The sequence below is a fragment of the Brassica napus genome, chromosome C8, assembly GCF_020379485.1.
Source record: "Brassica napus cultivar Da-Ae chromosome C8, Da-Ae, whole genome shotgun sequence".
Lineage (NCBI taxonomy): Eukaryota > Viridiplantae > Streptophyta > Magnoliopsida > Brassicales > Brassicaceae > Brassica > Brassica napus.
Window position 1 is genome coordinate 43,805,674 of NC_063451.1, and position 19,216 is coordinate 43,824,889.

General features: G+C 37.7%; 2 protein-coding genes across 3 annotated transcripts; both read right to left on the reverse strand.

The window, feature by feature from the left end:
- Positions 1–8,383: 8,383 nt before the first annotated feature.
- On the reverse strand, positions 8,384–10,712 carry LOC106411726. The gene is made up of 11 exons (XM_013852537.3): positions 10,556–10,712; positions 10,385–10,476; positions 10,181–10,289; positions 9,998–10,096; positions 9,829–9,894; positions 9,637–9,753; positions 9,395–9,469; positions 9,125–9,227; positions 8,971–9,018; positions 8,778–8,899; positions 8,384–8,598 (listed from the first exon to the last, which is right to left on the reverse strand). The coding sequence occupies exons 1-11, from the start codon at positions 10,619–10,621 to the stop codon at positions 8,506–8,508; spliced, it is 990 nt and encodes a 329-aa protein (XP_013707991.1). The 5' UTR covers positions 10,622–10,712; the 3' UTR covers positions 8,384–8,505.
- An 882-nt stretch (positions 10,713–11,594) lies between these two features.
- On the reverse strand, positions 11,595–18,838 carry LOC106415249 (kinesin-like protein KIN-7M, chloroplastic). Of its 2 annotated transcripts, none has more exons than XM_048765089.1 (25): positions 18,200–18,838; positions 17,999–18,096; positions 17,801–17,890; positions 17,652–17,704; positions 17,322–17,387; positions 17,164–17,217; positions 16,880–16,939; positions 16,596–16,674; positions 16,435–16,502; positions 16,271–16,327; positions 16,086–16,190; positions 15,665–15,769; positions 15,340–15,447; positions 15,102–15,233; positions 14,830–15,012; positions 14,554–14,709; positions 14,194–14,331; positions 13,915–14,034; positions 13,761–13,811; positions 13,613–13,660; positions 13,355–13,495; positions 12,493–13,212; positions 12,134–12,275; positions 11,915–12,033; positions 11,595–11,811 (listed from the first exon to the last, which is right to left on the reverse strand). In XM_048765089.1, the coding sequence occupies exons 1-24, from the start codon at positions 18,550–18,552 to the stop codon at positions 11,948–11,950; spliced, it is 3,213 nt and encodes a 1,070-aa protein (XP_048621046.1). In that variant the 5' UTR covers positions 18,553–18,838; the 3' UTR covers positions 11,595–11,811; positions 11,915–11,947. The 2 variants fall into 2 exon arrangements, with proteins under 2 accessions (XP_048621046.1, XP_048621045.1); XM_048765088.1 differs by having other exon boundaries at positions 14,554–14,712; positions 18,200–18,837.
- Between the last annotated feature and the right edge of the window lie 378 nt (positions 18,839–19,216).

The window sequence follows — 19,216 nt, forward strand, 5'->3', positions numbered from 1 at the left end:
CTTCTTCGTCTTCGTGTAGCTCCTCTTCATCCATCTCCTCAATGAATGCCATCAACAACATTTCCTCATTCTCATCAAAGTCTGCGTAATTTGCTTCTTCTTCCCATTTTGGACATTCGTTTTGGAAATGTCCAAGTTTGTGGCATTTGTAACATTCCACCGTGCTCTTGTTGAAAGAGCTCCTGCCTCGACCACGTCCTCTGCCTCTTCCTGAGAAGCCCCGACCTCTGGATCCTATTCCTCTTCCATGTGTGATCTTCAATACTTGATCATCACCTTTGTCAATTTTTTTGAACTTTTGTTCATGGACCACCAAGGAACTCTGCAACTCGTCCAAAGTGATTGACTCAATGTCCTTGGATTCTTCAATGGATACCACCACATACATGAACTTCTCACTGAGAGTTCTGAGGATCTTCTCAACCACCTTAGAGTCCGTCATGGTCTCTCCATTGCTCCTCATTTGGTTGGTGATTGCCAACACTCGGATGAAGTATTCTTCAACACTTTCACTTTCCTTCATCTCCACCACCTCGAAGTCTCTTCTTAACTTCTGTAGTAGCGATCTCTTCACTCGAGCATTGCCACCATACTTCGCCTTCATCGAATCCCAGATGATCTTAGAGGTCCTCCTGTCTAAGATCTGTTCGAACGTCACTCTGTCAATGCTCTGGTAGAGATAATGCTTGACTTTGTGATCGTTGGTTCTGTTGCTCTCCAGTTGCAGGTTTTGTTCTGCAGTCAGTACCGTCGCAGCAGATGGTTCTTCAACGCCGGTTTCGATCAGACTCCATAGCCCTCTGGCTCGGAAGAAGTTTTCCATGACTTCACTCCAATGGTCCCAATGGCCATCAAACTGCGGAAGCTTCATCTTATCATCACTCATCTTTTCTCTCGTTTGGTCACAGAGCTCTGATACCAATTTGTAATCCCAAATGCTCTGTTTTGTGTTTATGAAACTCTGATTGTATTCAACTGAAAGCAATAGCTATAAGTAGCATTACAATGAAACAAAGGGCTCCTGAAATAAAGCAACAACTAACGCAACTAAACCACTAGAACTGGAAACTACTTGGTCCTAAAGAATAGGACATTATTGAAACAACTAACAAACGTGAAAGACTAAATCAAACCTCCAACGGCTCCAAACTTCAAATGGTAGTTTTGCTCCAACAGTGGTTGTGGCCAGCCAAGACAGAGACACAAGTCCGTGATTGCCAGTTCCATATGCGTATGGTCTGGTCATCACTGGCGCTGACAATCCAAGGGCACTCGTGGTGGAACTGAACCGTGCGGATATAATCGAGATGACCAAGAAGAGTGAAAAGACACTTGTGTGTTTTGTAGTTCCAAACTTTGATCTTGTAATCATCACCTGCAAGATTAAAAGATAATTGCAATGAAGAATAATGCACAACCTGACAAGTCACGTAAATATGTTCAAGCTATATATAAGTATCTGGAACGTAGATTTAATATAAGATATTCATTTTTTAGCTTATGAAACCTAAACAGAGGTTGGAACATATTCAACCTAACATCCAAATATTCATGAAATGACGTAAGTGAAGAAAGCATGTACCTCCGGAGACGAAGAGAGGCTGAGAATGGTGAAAATGAACACCACGAACAGGTCCGTCGTGTTCCTCAAACGTATCGATCAAAGTAGCCATACGATAATCCCAGAGCTGGATGACGCCAGTGTGCAAACTGGAGAGAATCCATGGTCTTTTAGGGTGAAAGCTCAAACCTCTAACTTGGTTGCTACTGGTCTCGAACTTGGTCAGCATAATTGAATCACAAAATCACGCCCTACAGAAACAAACTAAAAAATGCAACAAAGAAGATAATTAAGCAGGTGCAGTCACGCTAATGATCAACATTACCAGATAATCAAAGGGAGGAAGACGAATAACCCTGAATGATCTGAGTGAAAGAGAGACTTTTATCTTTACGTTCATTAACATGTGACCACCAAATATATATATATATATATATGAACTTTATAACTAAAATAACGGACTCTTATTGGTCTGATGACATGACACCATTTTGATTTTTTTCCCCTCATATCTAAGGAAGAATAATCACTAGATTTTGATCCCAAAAAAAAACCACTAGATTATATTTTCTTCCTTTGATGTCCATTTCTTACAATCTTTTTATTGGTCGAATGACAAGACAAAATCTTCGTATCAAGAAAAATCTTATTATGTTATAAAAAAAACTGGAATTTTATTGTATCGCGGAAATTTGAATAAGAGCAAAATTTATACCCGTAGAATTTTTAACACTAATAGAAATAGTTTATTATAGAAAGAAGAGAAGGTTAAGGGATGCGTTACAACGAACGAAAACATTCGTATATATAGAAAGAAATTCACTGTGCAAATAGTGCAGTGGGCCCCACATCCTTTTATATTTTCAAACAAGGCGGCTGCTGCTTTCATAACACTCCCCCTTGGGGACCGGTGTCACTATCCATTCTCGCTTAACGTCTTTGTTGCCTCGTTAAAAACCTTTCTAGAAAAACCCAATGGGAAAAAACCATAGTAAGGTAAAAAGAGTACAACTACGTAAGCTCCCCCTCGAATGAGCAGTCATAGATCCTTCTGATGACGCATTCCAATGTTGTGGATGTGTTTTCTGAATACCGAGGTAGGGAGTGATTTTGTGAAGAGGTCGGATGCATTGTCGCATGATCGAACATATCTTACTTCAATCTCTTTATTCTTCTCGAGCCCTTGAGTGTATGAGAAAAACTTCTGAGGTATATGTTTGGTTCTATCGCTTTTGATATATACTTCCTTCGTTTGAGCAACACATGCAGCGTTATCTTCATATAGAATAGTTGGCTCCGTATTTTCGTCAATCCCACTGCTTGAACAGATGTGTCGGCTTATTGATCTTAGCCATACACATTCTCTACTTGCTTCATGGAGTGAAATGATCTCAGCGTGATTTGAAGAAGTAGCAACAAGTGTCTGCTTCTGAGAACGCCAAGATATGGCGGTGCTTCCAATTGTAAAAACATATCCTGTCTGGGATCGAGCTTTGTGTGGATCTGACAAATAACATGCATTTGCAAAACCAATCATTTGACCTTTTGAACTTTTAGGATAAAACAAGCCTAAATCAGTTGTTCCTTGAAGGTAACGAAAGACGTGTTTAATTACATTCCAATGTCTTCGTGTAGGAGACGAACTGAATCTCGCTAAAAGATTAATGGCAAAAGATATGTCAGGTCGAGTACAATTTGCAAGATACATAAGAGCTCCAATTGCACTTAAATATGGAGTTTCAGGACCAAGTATTTCTTCATTTTCCTCAGATGGTCGAAATGGATCATTTTCAACATTAAGTGATCTAACGACCATCGGGGTGCTAAGAGGAGTTGTTTTATCCATGTTAAAGCGTTTCAATACTCGTTTGGTATATGTAGACTGGTGAACAAATATACCCTTTCGAGAATGCTCAATTTGTAATCCTAGACAATATTTTGTCTGCCCGAGATCTTTCATCTCAAATTCTCCTTTCAGATAGTTTGATGCCTTTTGGATTTCGTTATGAGTTCCAATAATATTAAGATCATCAACGTACACCGCGATTATCACAAATCCGGATGTTGTTTTCTTTATGAAAACACAAGGACATATAGGATCATTTGTGTATCCTTCTTTTGTTAAGTGTTCACTGAGACGATTATACCACATTCGTCCAGATTGTTTTAACCCATATAATGATCTTTGCAATTTTATTACACATAACTCTTTAGGTTTGGAACTTAACGTTTCTGGCATTTTAAATCCATCTGGGATTCTCATATAGATATCAGTATCTAATGATCCATATAAATATGCCGTAACGACATCCATGAGACGCATTTCTAAATTTTCATTGGCCGCTAGGCTCATCAGGAATCTAAATGTGATTGCGTCCATAACAGGAGAATAAGTTTCCTCATAATCAATTCCTGGCCTTTGAGAGAAACCTTGGGCTACAAGACGAGCTTTGTATCTTGTAATCTCGTTTTTCTCATTTCTTTTTCGGACAAACACCCATTTGTACCCAACAGGTTTTACATCTTTGGGTGTGAGCACAATAGGTCCGAATACATTTCGTTTGTTAAGCGAATCTAATTCGACTTGAATTGCATCTTTCCATTTTATCCAGTCATGTCTCTTTTGACATTCATATACAGACTTTGGTTCTGGATCTTCGTTTTCTTCATTTATTTTCTTTGCTAAAAGGTATGAGAAAATGTCATCAATATCATCTATCTCATTTCGTTTCCATATCTTTCCATTATGGATGTAATTGATAGAAATCTCGTGATTTCCTTCAGATTCATGATGCTCTATATTGTCGTTAGATTCACAATTTTCTTCGCCCAAAATATTTTATGTTATTTTGGGAGTATCATGCTTTTCACATTCCTTACGTTTTCTAGGAAGTTTATCCTTTGAACCAATAGGTCTACCGCGCTTTAAACGTGTTCCTGATTCACGTGTATCAACTGCCGTTCCACCGTTTTGTGGTATTTCAATACGAGCAGGAGTATTTACAGCGGGTATATGTGATTTAGTTACCATTTTGGTATCAGCAAATGCATCAGGTAGCTGATTTGCTATATTTTGTAAATGCATGATACGTCGAACTTCTAGTTCTGACTGTTTCGTAGGAGGATCAAGGTGTAATAACGATGGTACACTCCATTTGATCTCTTTTCCTATTTGTTTATTGTCTCCCCCTAGAGTTGGGAATTCTTTCTCATTGAAATGACAATCGGCAAATCGTGTCGTAAACACATCACCAGTTTGTGGTTCTAGGTATCTTATTATTGATGGAGAATCATAGCCAATATATATTCCCAACCGTCTTTGCGGTCCCATCTTTGTACGTTGTGGTGGTGCTATTGGAATATAAACCGCACAACCAAGGATTTTTATATGAGAGATATTTGGTTCTTTTCCAAATGCGAACTGTAATGGGAAATATTTGTGGTATGCACTTGGTCTTATCTGAATTAGTGCTTCTGCATGCAAAATAGAATGTCCCCATACAGAGGTTAGGAGTTTTGATCTCATGATCAATGGCCTTGCAATTAGTTGCAGCCGTTTAATTAATGATTCTGTCAAACCATTTTGTGTATGAACATGAGCAACATAATGCTCTACTTCAATCCCTGATACCATACAATAATCATTAAAAGCTTGGGATGTGAATTCACCAGCGTTATCTAATCTAACTCTTTTAATTGGTTAATCTGAGAACTGTGCTCTTAATTTGATTATCTGAGTTAGAAATCTCGCAAATGCCATATTTCGAGATGATAACAAACAAACATGTGACCATCTACTCGATGCATCGATTAATACAATAAAGTAGTAGAATGGTCCACACGGTGGATGTATTAGTCCACAAATATCACCTTGGATTCTTTCCAAAAACTTTGGTGATTCTTTGTCAATTTTGGTTGGTGATGGTCTTATGATTAATTTCCCAAGAGCACACGCATCACATGTCATTTTATTACTTTGGTATATATCTTGAGTTTTTATTGAATGACCATGTGAGCTTTCAATGATTTTTCGCATCATTGTAGTGTCTGGGTGACCAAGACGATCATGCCATAATGTAACATCTTCTGGATTTCTTTTGATCACAAGATGTGATTCTATAGCATCAATATAAGTGTGATGCAATCCAGAAGGAAGTTCTGGAAATTTTTCCAGTACAAGGCCTTTACCTGATTTTTCAGAAGTTATATACAAATACTTCTTTCCATTCTCAGTTGCAGACTGAGTGTTATACCCTTGACGGTATATATCTTTGAAACTCAACAAATTTCTCTTAGAATTTGGAGAATATAAGGCATTATCTATGGAAAACTTTGTTCCATTAGGCAACATAAAGTTTGCCTTGCCAATTCCTTCGATCAGGTCTGTAAGACCTGATATTGTGTTTACAGTCATTTTTACTGACTTTAAAGTAGAGAAATACATAATATTTTATGGCATCACTAGGCATTATTAAGCTTGATCAGTACAAGCACTTCAATTATTTTGATGAGTGGCCTCGTCGAAATCTCCCATAAAGTCAGAGGATTCGAGGTATGTCGATGTTGTACCCACAAGGTGTTCATTGAGATTTACTTCCTTTGCCTTGCCTTTAATAGATTCTTGGTACAATTGGCATAGATGCCAAGGAGTTCGACATACTTGAGACCAGTGTCCCTTCGATCCACATCTGTAACAGACGTTCTCATTTTTATGAGTAGGGTTTTCTTGGGTTTCTTTCCCTTTTACCCGATCAGATCGATTCCATGTGTTGGATCCCCTTCCTCTTGGGTTGTTACTCCTTTCATGGTTGCGGTTAAATCAATAACCACGACCACGACCAAAACCACGATTGTGACCACGGCCAAGACCACACCCACGATAGGAATAATTTCCTTTTTCCGGATTTTTTATATCCGTTGCATTTACCTCAGGAAATGTTTTGGTTCCCGTGGGTCGGGCATTGTGGTTTTTAATGAGGAGTTCATTATTTCTCTCCGCTATTATAAGCGCCACAGCGAGTTCAGAGAACCTCGTATACCCACAATTTCTATATTGTTCTTGTATAACATAATGATTTTTGTGGAACGTTTGGTAAGTTTTCTCGAGCATTTATGCTTCCGCCACAGGCTTACCGCAATAATCTAATTGCGCCGCTATTCTCAATATAGCGGAATTGTACGTTTCCACTTTTTCAAAATCTTGAAATCGTAGATTTTTCCACTCATCGAGTGCATGGGGGAGAGTAATTTTCTTTTGGTTATCAAACATCTCCTTCAGAGCTTTCCAAAGATCTAAGGGATCTTTGGTTCTCGCATAATCATGCGTAAGATTTTCATCTAGATGTCTTCTCAAAAATATCACGGCCTTAGCTTTTTCATGAGAGGTTGATATGTTGCCTTCTTTTATTGTTTCGAGTATTTTCTCGGAATCTAGATGAAGCTCCATGTTTGTAACCCATGCCGTGTAGTTTGTCTCAGTTACTTCCAATGCCGAAAACTGAAGTTTCTCGATTTTTGCCATTTGTATTTCTAAAGCACATAAATAAAAAGTATTAGAATATTATTAATATTAAAAGGAACCATTTACATTAATCATGCAAGCAATTACAAGGAGAAGCAACGTAAAGAAAAATAAACCGATATTCATTTTAAATTCACCCGGAGTAAATTCTCCAACGAATAAACCGTAAACAGAAACACAAATAAAAATTGCACATAAAATCAAAAATGTGCGAATCATCTTTCTTGAAATGAAAAATCGGAGAAGAGCGATTTGAAAATATTTGAGAGAAGATGAAATGTTTTGGATGAGAAAATAGAGTGAAAATGAGTTGTATTTATAGATGAAAATTACTGTTCATGACCGTTGGAGAAAGGAAAATTTTTGAAAAAATTTCTTTGTGACCGTTGGGGTTAAATCGAGTGCATCAAAAATCAGTCTGAAAATATTGTATTAAACAGTCATTTAAATTTATAAAATTTCATAAAAATTAATAGAAGTAAAAAAATATGGCAATGAAATATTTATGTTATGACAACAAATCATGCGACGGCTCAGCCGATCAATGCAGAGTAATAAATAAATTATACGGCGGCTCGGCCGACCAATTAATAATAAACAGAATATAAGGCGGCTCGGCCGACCAATAAATAATAAACAGGATAATAGGCGGCTCGGCCGACCATTAAATTACTAATAAATAATATAGGCGGTATTCCGGCCATTATAACATGATATAAATAATAGTAGAGGCGGTATACCGACCATTATAGCAGGGTATAAATGATACAAATAAATTTTACCAATTTGGAGAACGTTCGTGCTGATAACGTGTTATAAAAAGAACTGGAATTTTATTGTATCGCAGGAATTTGAATAAGAGCAAAATTTATACCGTAGAATTTTTAACACTGATAGAAAGAGTTTATTATAGAAAGAAGAAAAAGTTGAGGGATGCGTTACAAATGAACGAAAACGTTCGTATATATAGAAAGAAATTTACTGTGCAAATAGTGCAGCGAGCCCCGCATCTTTTTATATTTTCAAACAAGACGGCTGCTGCTTTCATAACATATTATAGTTTATTTATATATTTAATTTCTTCGCATCATCATATCGTTTTTTTTTTGTTTAAAAAAAACGAATGAGACTTTTCTGACAAGAAAAACACTGTTGTGACCAAAATCAAACTCTTAAAAATGTTTAAATTACGAAAATAGCGCGTAATCAAACCCAAACTAATTCATAGATATTCGGTTGAGTCATTACGTGCTCGAAATAATCATTTCACGCTTTTGATCGCCTCTGTGAAAATAATACTATTGAGTTTAGTACTTCTATTTACGTAATGCGTCTAGTTTGAATCTTCAAAAACAGAGTCAACATAACAAAAGAAAATCATTTATGAGTTATGAATAGGTATTTATATAAATTTGGAACTGATTTAACCCTGAAGTAATTTCATAATATCATTTGCTCTGGACTCGATCCCTTTGAGATACTCGATCAAGATTCGTTGCTGGTATGAACCTCCTTCCTAGTACCATCAACATTAAACTGGTTAAGTGTGGTAGTTTTGAAAAACCAGATCAAACAAGGCGGTTATCATCTGGTTTAAACCCAAATCAAACACGGTTAGACTCCCCCCCTTCACATTTTTGTTTTTTTATTTGGTTGTAGGTGGACATTACATAAAACAAAGTTTATGTTACTTACAGTTCGGATCAGCGTGCGCTCAACTCGTTTCTTGATAACGGCAGATAGCTCATCAGGTGTTACGTCTCCTTTCCCGAGTGTTAACCCTTCTAAGAACAGTTTGTTCCATTGTTCCTCAGGCGCTGAAAGACATAAACCAAATGTGAACTTCTTTGCGTCTGACTACATTGAAAATAGGGTTTGCAGAAGAGACCTTTGATCAAAGTTTCCAGAAAATGCTCCGCCCTTACAACTTCGTTCCCTGTGACAACAACCGGGAGATGCAAACGTGATGAGATCCTGTTTGTGGATAATGGAAGCTTAGAGTGAGCGAGTGAACTTTTTTGAAAATGAGCAATGTATGTAACCTTTCTTTGCGTAACTACGCTTGGAGAGGATGGTAGAAGCATAGAGTTGAAGAACTTTCTGCAGCATAGCCGCAAGCCCTGGTTTGTCTTTATCTTCTTTTGCCTGTAAACAACCAAAAATAATACATTGAAACACTATAAAGGAAAGACAACTTTTCTTTAGAACACGGACTCCATTTTAAAAAAGAAGTCACTTGTCTATGACAGCTACTTGCAACACTACCTTACACGTGAAACAAATCAAAACAAAACAAAGAACATAGTACTTACCTGCCTTAGTTGAGCACTAACTTCTGAAAGAAACCCTTCGTCTAATTGTCCTTCTTTTTCCCGTTGTATTACTTCCTGTTCATACATTGATATCATCAGTACCCTGAGTCGCTATTATCATATCAAGAGATTCAAAAGTAGATAACCCCTCTTCTTCGAGACAGATGGTTGTATTACAATATACAAAACTATAGATGTAGTCTTTGTCAAAGGAAAAGTGAAGAGGGACAAGTATGTGTTACCTTTTCCATTTGATTGATGGCTTGAGGATCTCTTGGAGGCCATGAAATTTCCTCCACTCCTTCCACAACGGGTCTTAATATCCCCTTCAGAACATCAGTAGCCGACTCAATCTTCTCCTACATGGATACAATAAACTCTCAGTCAATATGGTCATCAAAACAAAACTGGATATGTAAGAGATGGAAAAAAACCCGAGTCTTATTCACAACGCAGTCAACTATGGTCATCACAGTTGCAGCTAACTCCTCATAGTCCTTCTGCAAGAGAGACATTACCACACACACACAAAAAAAAAAGAGAGCTTGAAAAAAAATCTGCTTGATCATTGAAATAATAATAAAGAACAATAGAAACGCTTGCCTTGTCATCATCTGATTTGCAAGTATCCGACCTGGTAGCCAGTCTAATCCAAAAAACTTCATCAAAGGCAAGAATGTTTTCAACGACAAGCTTCTCAAGCTGTTCCAAAGGAAAAGTGGCACCAAACAACATAAGAAGATAAACATTTCAATTGAGTTCAATGACATAAACTTCCAGACTAACTTCTCTGGGGTTTGCATCTTTAAGAGCATCTATCATCCGATCGAGTTCAACGGTCTTCTTAAACGCTCCTTCTTCAGCTCCTCCCTTGACTGCACATATCAAATGTCCCCTGTTTTAAAAGATTCAATCATTACCTCAGTATCTAAACTGCATTACACAGCTTGGGAATAAACAATCGAAAATCAAAAAAACTATTAGAATCACCTTCGTTTCAAATCAACTCCAGAAGGCAGAGAATTATTCCACAGACTCGAGGATACTAAAACCCTAGAATTAAATCTCCAACGCGAACCACTCTGCTTGAAACAAATAAAAAAACGTAGGAATAAAGTCGAATTTCTCTAATATTCGCTGAAATGATAATAAAGAGGTCACCTGCGAGCGTTGATGATAACGAGAATCGCAAGAGGATAAGCATTGAACAGAGTATATTGCCGCCATTGAAGTGAAGTGAAAGCTCTCTCAGCTGGTATTCTCACGACCGTTCAAACTCTCGGTTACTAAATCCTCCTACTCGGGCAGAGGACATAACACGTATTTGCATTATTTTGGGCTCACGTGGTCTCTTTTTCATTACTCGGCCCAAACATTTACTCTTCAAGTCCATTAAGGCTATACTTTTTTGATCTAAGGTATACTTAAAAGGGGAGGTACATAAATCCTCTTTCCAAATATTTAAACATGGTCTAAAACATAGCTTCATAATATGTAAAATGATAAAATATATAATAATATGTAAAACTGGAATATTTAAACAAGGTCTAAAACAAGGTCTAAAACATAGCTTCATAATATGTAAAACAAGGTCTATAGGAGGTGTTATTGGTTTATATATTTTGATTGATTTAGAAATCTATATAGTATTTATAAATCCAAGTAAAATATGCAAATCCGGAGGTTTTCCCTCGGATTTGAGTCTTTGTATTTTTAACTAAAAAATTCAAACAAATCCATTCAAATCCATTATAAAATCAAATATATTAGTAAATCCGTACGATTGAATAACACTTGATTTGATACAGAATTTATGAATCATTAAACCAATAACACATGATTTTAATACAGATTTGAAAATCATAGAACCAATAATACTAGATTTAATTCGGATTTTCAAATCCATTAAAATACAACAACCAAATAACCCCTAGTAGAATGCCTATTTTTTCGTCACAAATTAATAGTTACAGTATCATCTTATGTAAAAAAAGTTGTATCTGTGATTTTGTTTACAACTTCTAATCTTGGTTTGACTGGAAGAAATTTTAAAGGAAAAAAATATGACAAAAAGGACAAAGATCATTTTCATTAGATTTTCACACATCTTACTATAACTTTTTAATGGTAACAATTTTACTTTAACTTTTCGCATGTATGCATTCTTTTGACCTCCCTCTTTACTTGAGACATCACGCAGTAGAGAAGAAATGTACAGATTAATTCAATTTTTTTAAGACTCGTCCTTGTAAAAAGAGTTTTCTGTTAAAGAAACAAATCTATACATATACTTACTCTTTTGTCTTAGCATTAGCAGACAAAACCGAAAAGACACAAAATAAAAACCGAAAAGCATTCAAGCCTGGAAAATATTAGCAAACAAACAGGCTTCGACCCTTATGTAGTTCTCTTTACACCTGCAAAATCACATGGAATCGCATGTCAAAAGCGACTTAATCTTGTTGAACTAAAATTTTTTGGATGTTATTGAATTGTGAGGGTGGAACATAACTAAATTACCTTGTTCAAGAGAGAGGATAGACATGTCAGGGGTCAAGAGGGAAAGGCGAACAGGCGATCAGAGATATTGGTGCGGCAGATTGGGCACTCGGAGCAGGCAAGTGAACAACATTTACAAACTGTGTCAAAAGATAAGGCAGATATTGTAATTCTTTAGTGTACTAATAATTGTTGATGAAGATAGGATCCCCAGAAAAGTAGTGAGGGAATGAGACTTACGGCAGAAATGACGGCAAGGGAGGAGAATTGTGGCTGTTGGCGACTCAAAACAAACTTTACAGACATGTGAGTTTGCGTCTGCGTTGGCAGCTGCTGCCGCCTGTGATTTCATCTCTTTCTCTTTCATCTCTTGCATTCTTGCCTGTTACGTAAAAAATACCTTCAAATACAATTCCAAATAAACACTCATAGGAATATATATTTTTGGGTACTTTTGGAGGTATTTTTCTAACCCAATCCAAAGCTTAGTATGGAGCGGGTAAGGGGTGTATATATATATGCCTACCGCAGACTGTGTAGTAGGCTTATAGACAACTAAAAATACTGAAAGAAAATATAAGGCAAATTTGCAAAGGTACCTTAAGACGAGCAACGAGGGGTTCCTCCTTTGGTGTCTCTTCAGCCTTGGCAACTATTACTTCTTCAGGTGCAATCAACACTTGTCTCTCTTTCAAAATGCCATTGTTTTGACTCTCGTTCTCTAAATCTGTAGCTTCGTCTTCCATTGTAGACTCAATGATGGGAGGTCCGTGACTCTTTGGCCCGGACAAAACCCCACCAGTTGCTTTCTTCAACTTGGCAACAAGTACCCACATGTTGGCTAAATCGTTTTCCAAAGCCTCCTCTCTTCTCTTTGCTTCTTCCGCCTTTTTCCTGTACTCTTCTTCCAAGCATTGTTTCTCAGCTAACGTGGCCTCTAGAACTGCTTCTCGCTGTTTCCTCGCCTGCAACTCCATTTTTAGATCTTCTTGATTGAGATTCCACGAGTCTGTTATCCTTGCCTTTCTCCCTGGCCTTGTCCCATTGCGATTTGCCACACTGTTCATGGAGTTATTGTTACGCGTCTGAGCTGCTGCCGCTAAGTCTCTTGCAGCTACTAATTCTTTTTCCAGCTTTGCGTTTTGAAGCGAGAGCTTTGTTACTTCATCAGCTAGATTTTTCAGCTCAATTGCAGCTGCAGAGGCCAATTCCTTAGCGTACGAAGCTTCTTCAGCTAGTTTTTGATTTTGCACTCGTAATCCACTCGTCTCCTCCACAGTCTGCACATGCTCTAACTTCAACTTTTCATTCTCTATCTCCTGAAGTATAAAAACATAAACCGATATAAACCAGAGTTGAGAAAACATATTATCTTTTGTGTTTTTTCACCATCTCCTAGCTACCGGTGCAGACATTTATCAGGCATAATTGACAAGAGGGTCTGAGATTTAGATAAATTACCTGAGTTTGTACTTTCTTTTTAAGCTCGTCTACATACTCTTCACTGACAGCATTACCAGAACAAGACGGTGAGGGCTTCTGACTCGATTGCCTTTGCTCTAGAAGGCGCACCTTCTCGTGTAATTCATTGTTCTCAGTGCACTGCAGTTGTTAGAGCAGGAGTGAATAAACAATTATGACTGAGATTAAAGCCAGAAAAAATGCTATGACGCATGTAAAAAAAAAAAGAGAAGGAAGTGGCAGTGACTTAGGAGTGACCTTTTTCTCTAGTTGTTCTTGGAGGATGCGATTATCTGCTGATATGATCTGATCCATCGGTATAACACAATAAAAAATACATTGATAAGCAATCTTCATTTTCGCTATAAAACAAGATGTTTCATTCAAGAGAAGACGCATATTGTACCTCCAGCTCAAAGTTCTTCTCATTGCATTGTGTCATCAATCTCATAACTTTCTGGAAACAACAAATAATCAAGATACCTTCAGCTGATCCACATTGTGCCCACAGCTTAACAGGATAAATGATAATGTATGATCGGATGTGGAGATTAGATTACCTGTTGCATCTCAACCAATGATGCATTAGCAATTGAAGCTTCACCACCCTCAGTTATTCGCTGTTCCAAAGACCTCATTTGTGTTTGTTTTTCTTGAATTTCTCTTTCTAGACTCTGGATCTTCATGCAGATATTTGTTAAGTTTAATAGTCGCACATTGCGGAACCTCTATTAAAGTTTAAGGAAGGGCACATGCCTTTTTTCTAGTGGGGTCAGAATTAGGAAAAGCATAATCCTACTGCTATATTGAATTCTAGAAATATAAAGAAGAATCTTTACTTGGGGCTTTGAGTTTTCTGGATCATTTACGGACTGATCCACCAAACGCTTTAGGGTGCTTTTGCTGAAAGCTATCTCACCAGCAAGCATCTTAACCTGTTCGACAAGAAGGTCCATTTCATCCGGAGTCATGCCACCCTACATAGCCACAACTATTAGATGTCATTTCCTGGCAAGTGCACAGTGAGAAAATCACACTCATAAATATAAAAAAAAAATTAATGGTTGCATGCGACCCTGAATCATGAAACACCCTTGCCCATAAGCTATAACTTATTAGTTTTGAGAAGAAGAATAAATGAAACTTCTAGTAAATGAAATCTGATGTAAAAATATACACGATAAGTATCCCAAACTCACTTGCGATAATTCTGCACCAAAACCAACCGGAGAATTTTCATCCTTCAACTTGCTGGAAGACCGCCGGTGCTTAAGGCCTGAAGAAGCATCTGATACAAGAGACAGTGTCGAAGATGGAGACGCCAGATTATCACCATCCAAGAGCAGAGATTCCAACTTCTGAAGAGAAAAAAGAATGAATCATTCAAGTATAGAACATCTTGTTCATTGAGGTACCAACATGCAATTAGTAGGTAAAGGAACATAGTGGTAATCTAATTTGAATGGACAACTTACATCATCTTTACCAGCTGAAATGCTGCGCTGGTGACTGGGTACATCACCTATATATCCGGGAATGGAACTCTTGGTAGAGACGAGTATGAGCTTTGTAAGCTTTTGGATTCTACTCATTAGAGCTGCTTTAGCTTCTTCTTCTTCCTCCAATCTGGATTGCATTTTCACTTGACCTTCTTGTAGCTGTTTAGTAAATAGGCAGTTCTATTCATTCACCAAAATGAATAAAGTTAAATAGTCATGTAATATTAAGGTCTCGGGGAGGTCAGAACCTGCTGCCTTAGGCTCAATAACTCCTCGTGGCTGACACCAACAAGCACACCCCTTCTTAATTGTTCAAGTTCTACTTTAAGGGTCGAGATTTCTTTCTGATATTTCTTAATCAATGACTTCTCATCTATAATCTGTTTCAAAAAGAAAGAAAACAAACAAAACAAGAACATTTAAGCCGGGGTTTAGGAGATACTCTACAGAGAAGGCAAGTACATAACCAAACGAATAAGAAATCACCTTATTGCGTGAGGCATTAATTTCTATTCTCTTTGCCCTGCTGGCAAACTTCAGCGTATTATGAGTTTCCTCAGTACTGCTTGACGCAGGAGTAACTGTACATATGAGCTATGAAAATTTACGGAAATAAAACCAAATTAGCTTCTGCTCATTGCCATTTTGAATTAACATCAGCGTGCATGCACATCTTACAGGAGCTAGCCAATATAAACAAACTAACGTTGTCTTAACTATGTTGTTGGAGACATCACAGTTAAACAATACGAAAATCAATCGTGGACCGTGGTGAAATGGGAAATATTCACCAGATACAGAAGAGTCGTACCGATACATGCCCATGCCCGCTCAATGAAGATTGCAGGAGTCGAGTTAGCTTAGAGTCCCGAAATGGGACGTGAGTTGTTTTGCCTTCGGTTAGTTTTCCAATTACCTGCATGTTGAAACCATACGAGATAGCTATAATCATAACATCGTTAAAATTCATCTAAATGGATAGGTAACTAAAGATACTCTTTGACATATATAGACACAAAAATGAGAAGAGACTTCTATTGATCATCAGAATACAGTAGCATTACTACATCATGCACTGAAGAGTACATTTAACAAGGATTATGTTCCATAGGACTGGAAGTCTCTTGCTAAGCCTCTAGTGCCACCAAATCGGATTGGTAGCAAACCATTATTGGAAAGAAATAAAACATCCGATAGATTAAAAAAGCTCAAGCAGAAAGAGAGACACCTACAGTTCCAAGAGTCAGAAGACTCTTGTTGATGAATGAACCCTCTTTCCTCCTTAGTCCAGTTGTTTCAGTCTTGGAACTCTCAGACCCAGCTAAGTCGATCAAATTCTAAGCAAGAAAGAGACACTGTGAGAAAACTGTCTAAAAGACGAGCGAATTTATGCAATGACAGAAGAAAGAATCCTTACTAGCTGAGAAAAAATAACTCCATCATATTGATCTCCATGAGCACTACTTTCAATCATCTGCAAACAAACAATAGTTGAACCTTAAATTGCATAGCAATGACAATTGTAAAAGATCATTAGAATTAAGAATAAAACATGGGATGTTCGCTAGATCGAAGATGTACCAGTGTAAATATTGTGTGACTTCTGCTGCTCAGCAAATTGAAATTATTTGAGCCAACATGACGATGTTCTGCCGTTGAAGATCAAAACACTAATAAGGAAAGGCAAAAAAAGAGTATATAATATAGCGAAAACATGATTTGGAAGTAATTCTTCTAATTACCTTCCCCAGCTTCAATGAAAGATAGCGCATGACCTGGAGATAAAACAACTTCTTCCTTGATACCCTCAACGTAAGTGCCCTATAAACAATATCCACTCTAGATCAAACCAAGGTAATACATCAAAGTAACAGGATGGATGCAAAATGAACAACTCATCATATGTTTTCATCGTTCTAGTCCTTGCCAGAAAGAAAATATGAAATCAGACAAACAAGTAAATGCTCTTGTTTGATATACAGTTGTATTTGCATGTGTGTGTATGAGAGAGAGGGCAAGGTTAAACCTGGGAATCCTCTCTTATGCGTAAATTTTGCCCTGTTGGATCCAGTAAATCATTTATCACCTGATAAAAGGACAAGTTAGATAACTTGCCGATGTATGGGACATATAAGAATGTTCGCCAAAAACCAAAGGCATGAGTTATCGGACAAGTTACTTAAACAAGACGAGATATTCTTCTAATTGAGGAAAATATGAAACTATATCTGAAGCTAAAATTCTGAACAAGAGGGTCTATTGACCGTGCCAGTAAATGATATTATATGATAGATGGATATTTTCACTTACCTCGTTGTATATTTCAAGGTATGAAACACGGAGCAAGAACTCTCTTCCGGTAGTCTGAAATTAAAAATGATGTAAGAAACTAGCATATCTGTCATTGCACGAAAAAATGTAAATCGGTAGTGGACCATATAGGTTATAACTAGAAAAAGATCACTTACTTCCTGGATGATACTGAACACGTCTTTTATTGCTAATGGTATGATTCCAGGAAAGTCTTGATCACCCTGAGCATATTGCAAAATGAAAGCGAATTGTCATCATGTATGAACAACAATTACAACATGTATCTGAACCTCTCTTTGTCTGAAATCCAAGATACACATGATCATCAGATGACTTAAAATAACTTTGGTCAATCTTAAATCAAAATATCTTTTATACTTCCTATGGCAATCAAACATTTTTTGAGCAACTATAATCTAGGTCACCCGATCTTTGTATGATATCTTTTGCAACATATAGGAAACAAACCACACTGAGAAACTTACATGCATTGTATGTGTCTTTCCACTGCTTGTAACACCGTAAGCGAAAACGGTACCTGCCAAGTAGCCAACACAGTCTCAGAAACTTCCCTGCAATCAATGTTACTAGCACAAGTCCACTTTAATTGATAACGCAGCTATAGACTCCTTACCATTAACACCTTCCATAGCTGCTTTGACAACAGGTTTAGCAGCTACGTCATAGACCTCTACAGTTGTTGCTTGTGGTCCAAAAACTTTATCTGTCATCAACATTTTCGCCAGAAACGCTCACATAAGCCCTAATCAATGAACAGTAAACTAAATCGAAACTAAATTGATTAATCTCCGCAATAAATTGATAAGAGTACCGAATGCGTAAGCTGTGAGGGGATTGTACTCATTCCTGACCATCTTCTCGGCGTCAGGATACCAAGCGATTTCATCTCCTCTTTGATACTCCCTCTCACTGCAATCAAACATACAAACAACGGCGGAAAATTTGACGAGTTTCGTTTCGTAAAAATTGAATTAAATTAGATCTGCAATTGGGGGGCCCAGATCTAGCGTACCTCATCGGACGAAACCGAACGGTGACGGAGATGCTGTGGCGATCAGAGGTAGTAGTCGACATAGGCTCGCTAATCACCCCATCCGATGCGTAAGGGACGGGCGACGGAGGTTTATAGTTTCCGGAGCCGCCGACGAGACCGGGATCGGAGACGGTACGACTAGTCGCCATAGATCGGGATCCGCTTACGGCGGCGGAATTGTAGACTGTAGAAGCGGATGTGGAAGAGGAGCGAGGTAAGAGACGGTTGTTCATGTGAGAGGAACAAGTCGATGAAGCGGAAGAGTAAGGGCTCGGAGGTCTTCGGTGAGAGAAAGGAGAACGGCTCCTCGTTCTAGATGACGATGAAGCCATACGCTAATTAACTCGTTGAAGTCGGATTCCGAATCGGTTGAAAATTGTGGAAGAAGAAAGAATCAATCAAAAACTTCCAAATTTGAAGATGCAGGGAATGTGTCAGTGGAAGCTCACATGGCTGGGGTCAGAAAAAAGCATTATGCTCCCTTCATCTTCTCTCTCTCTTCTCTTCTCTCTACTTTTCCATTGTTGAGCTATGTGATTGTGAGAAAGAGATAGTGAGACCACAAGAGAGAGAGAGAGAGCGATTGTTTCGTCTTCTTCACGCGATGGTGGTGAAGAGAGAGAGATCGTTTGAAGATGTTTTTTTTACGGGTTTTGAATTTCTGATTAACAAAAGTTTTATTAACTGCGTGCTGACGTGGCTATCGCTCAAAGACCATTTTGGAGGTTTGAAAATTGAACGTGGTCGAGTTATTAAAAATAACCGCGAACCGGGTACAATAGGTTTTCGAATAAGACTTAAGGAGCCAAACGAGCGGGAAGAAAGATGAGTCAGTAAAAATAATATTTTGTCGTTTTTACCCTTTGATTCATTAAAACATTTTGTTCCGGTTCAACCTAACCGATCAGAATTGAAATTGACAGTAAATTTTTTTAAAAAAATTGGCATTCTATTAAGAGTTGCATAAATGCATATCTCATGTCAAATAGATTCAGT

What these genes read in the sequence shown, in the direction of transcription:
- LOC106415249 (XM_048765088.1), bottom strand. Translation starts at nt 18,552, where the DNA reads ATGGCTTCATCGTCATCTAGAACGAGGAGCCGTTCTCCTTTCTCTCAC. An exon ending in TTTCATTGAAGCTGGGGAAG is followed by an intron (nt 16,503 to 16,595) that starts GTAATTAGAAGA and finishes CTTCAACGGCAG; the next exon opens with AACATCGTCATGTTGGCTCA. An exon ending in CCCTCGTTGCTCGTCTTAAG is followed by an intron (nt 12,276 to 12,492) that starts GTACCTTTGCAA and finishes TTTACGTAACAG; the next exon opens with GCAAGAATGCAAGAGATGAA.
- LOC106411726 (XM_013852537.3), bottom strand. Translation starts at nt 10,621, where the DNA reads ATGGCGGCAATATACTCTGTTCAATGCTTATCCTCTTGCGATTCTCGT. An exon ending in GGAGTTGATTTGAAACGAAG is followed by an intron (nt 10,290 to 10,384) that starts GTGATTCTAATA and finishes CTTTTAAAACAG; the next exon opens with GGGACATTTGATATGTGCAG. An exon ending in GCAAATCAGATGATGACAAG is followed by an intron (nt 9,895 to 9,997) that starts GCAAGCGTTTCT and finishes TCTCTCTTGCAG; the next exon opens with AAGGACTATGAGGAGTTAGC.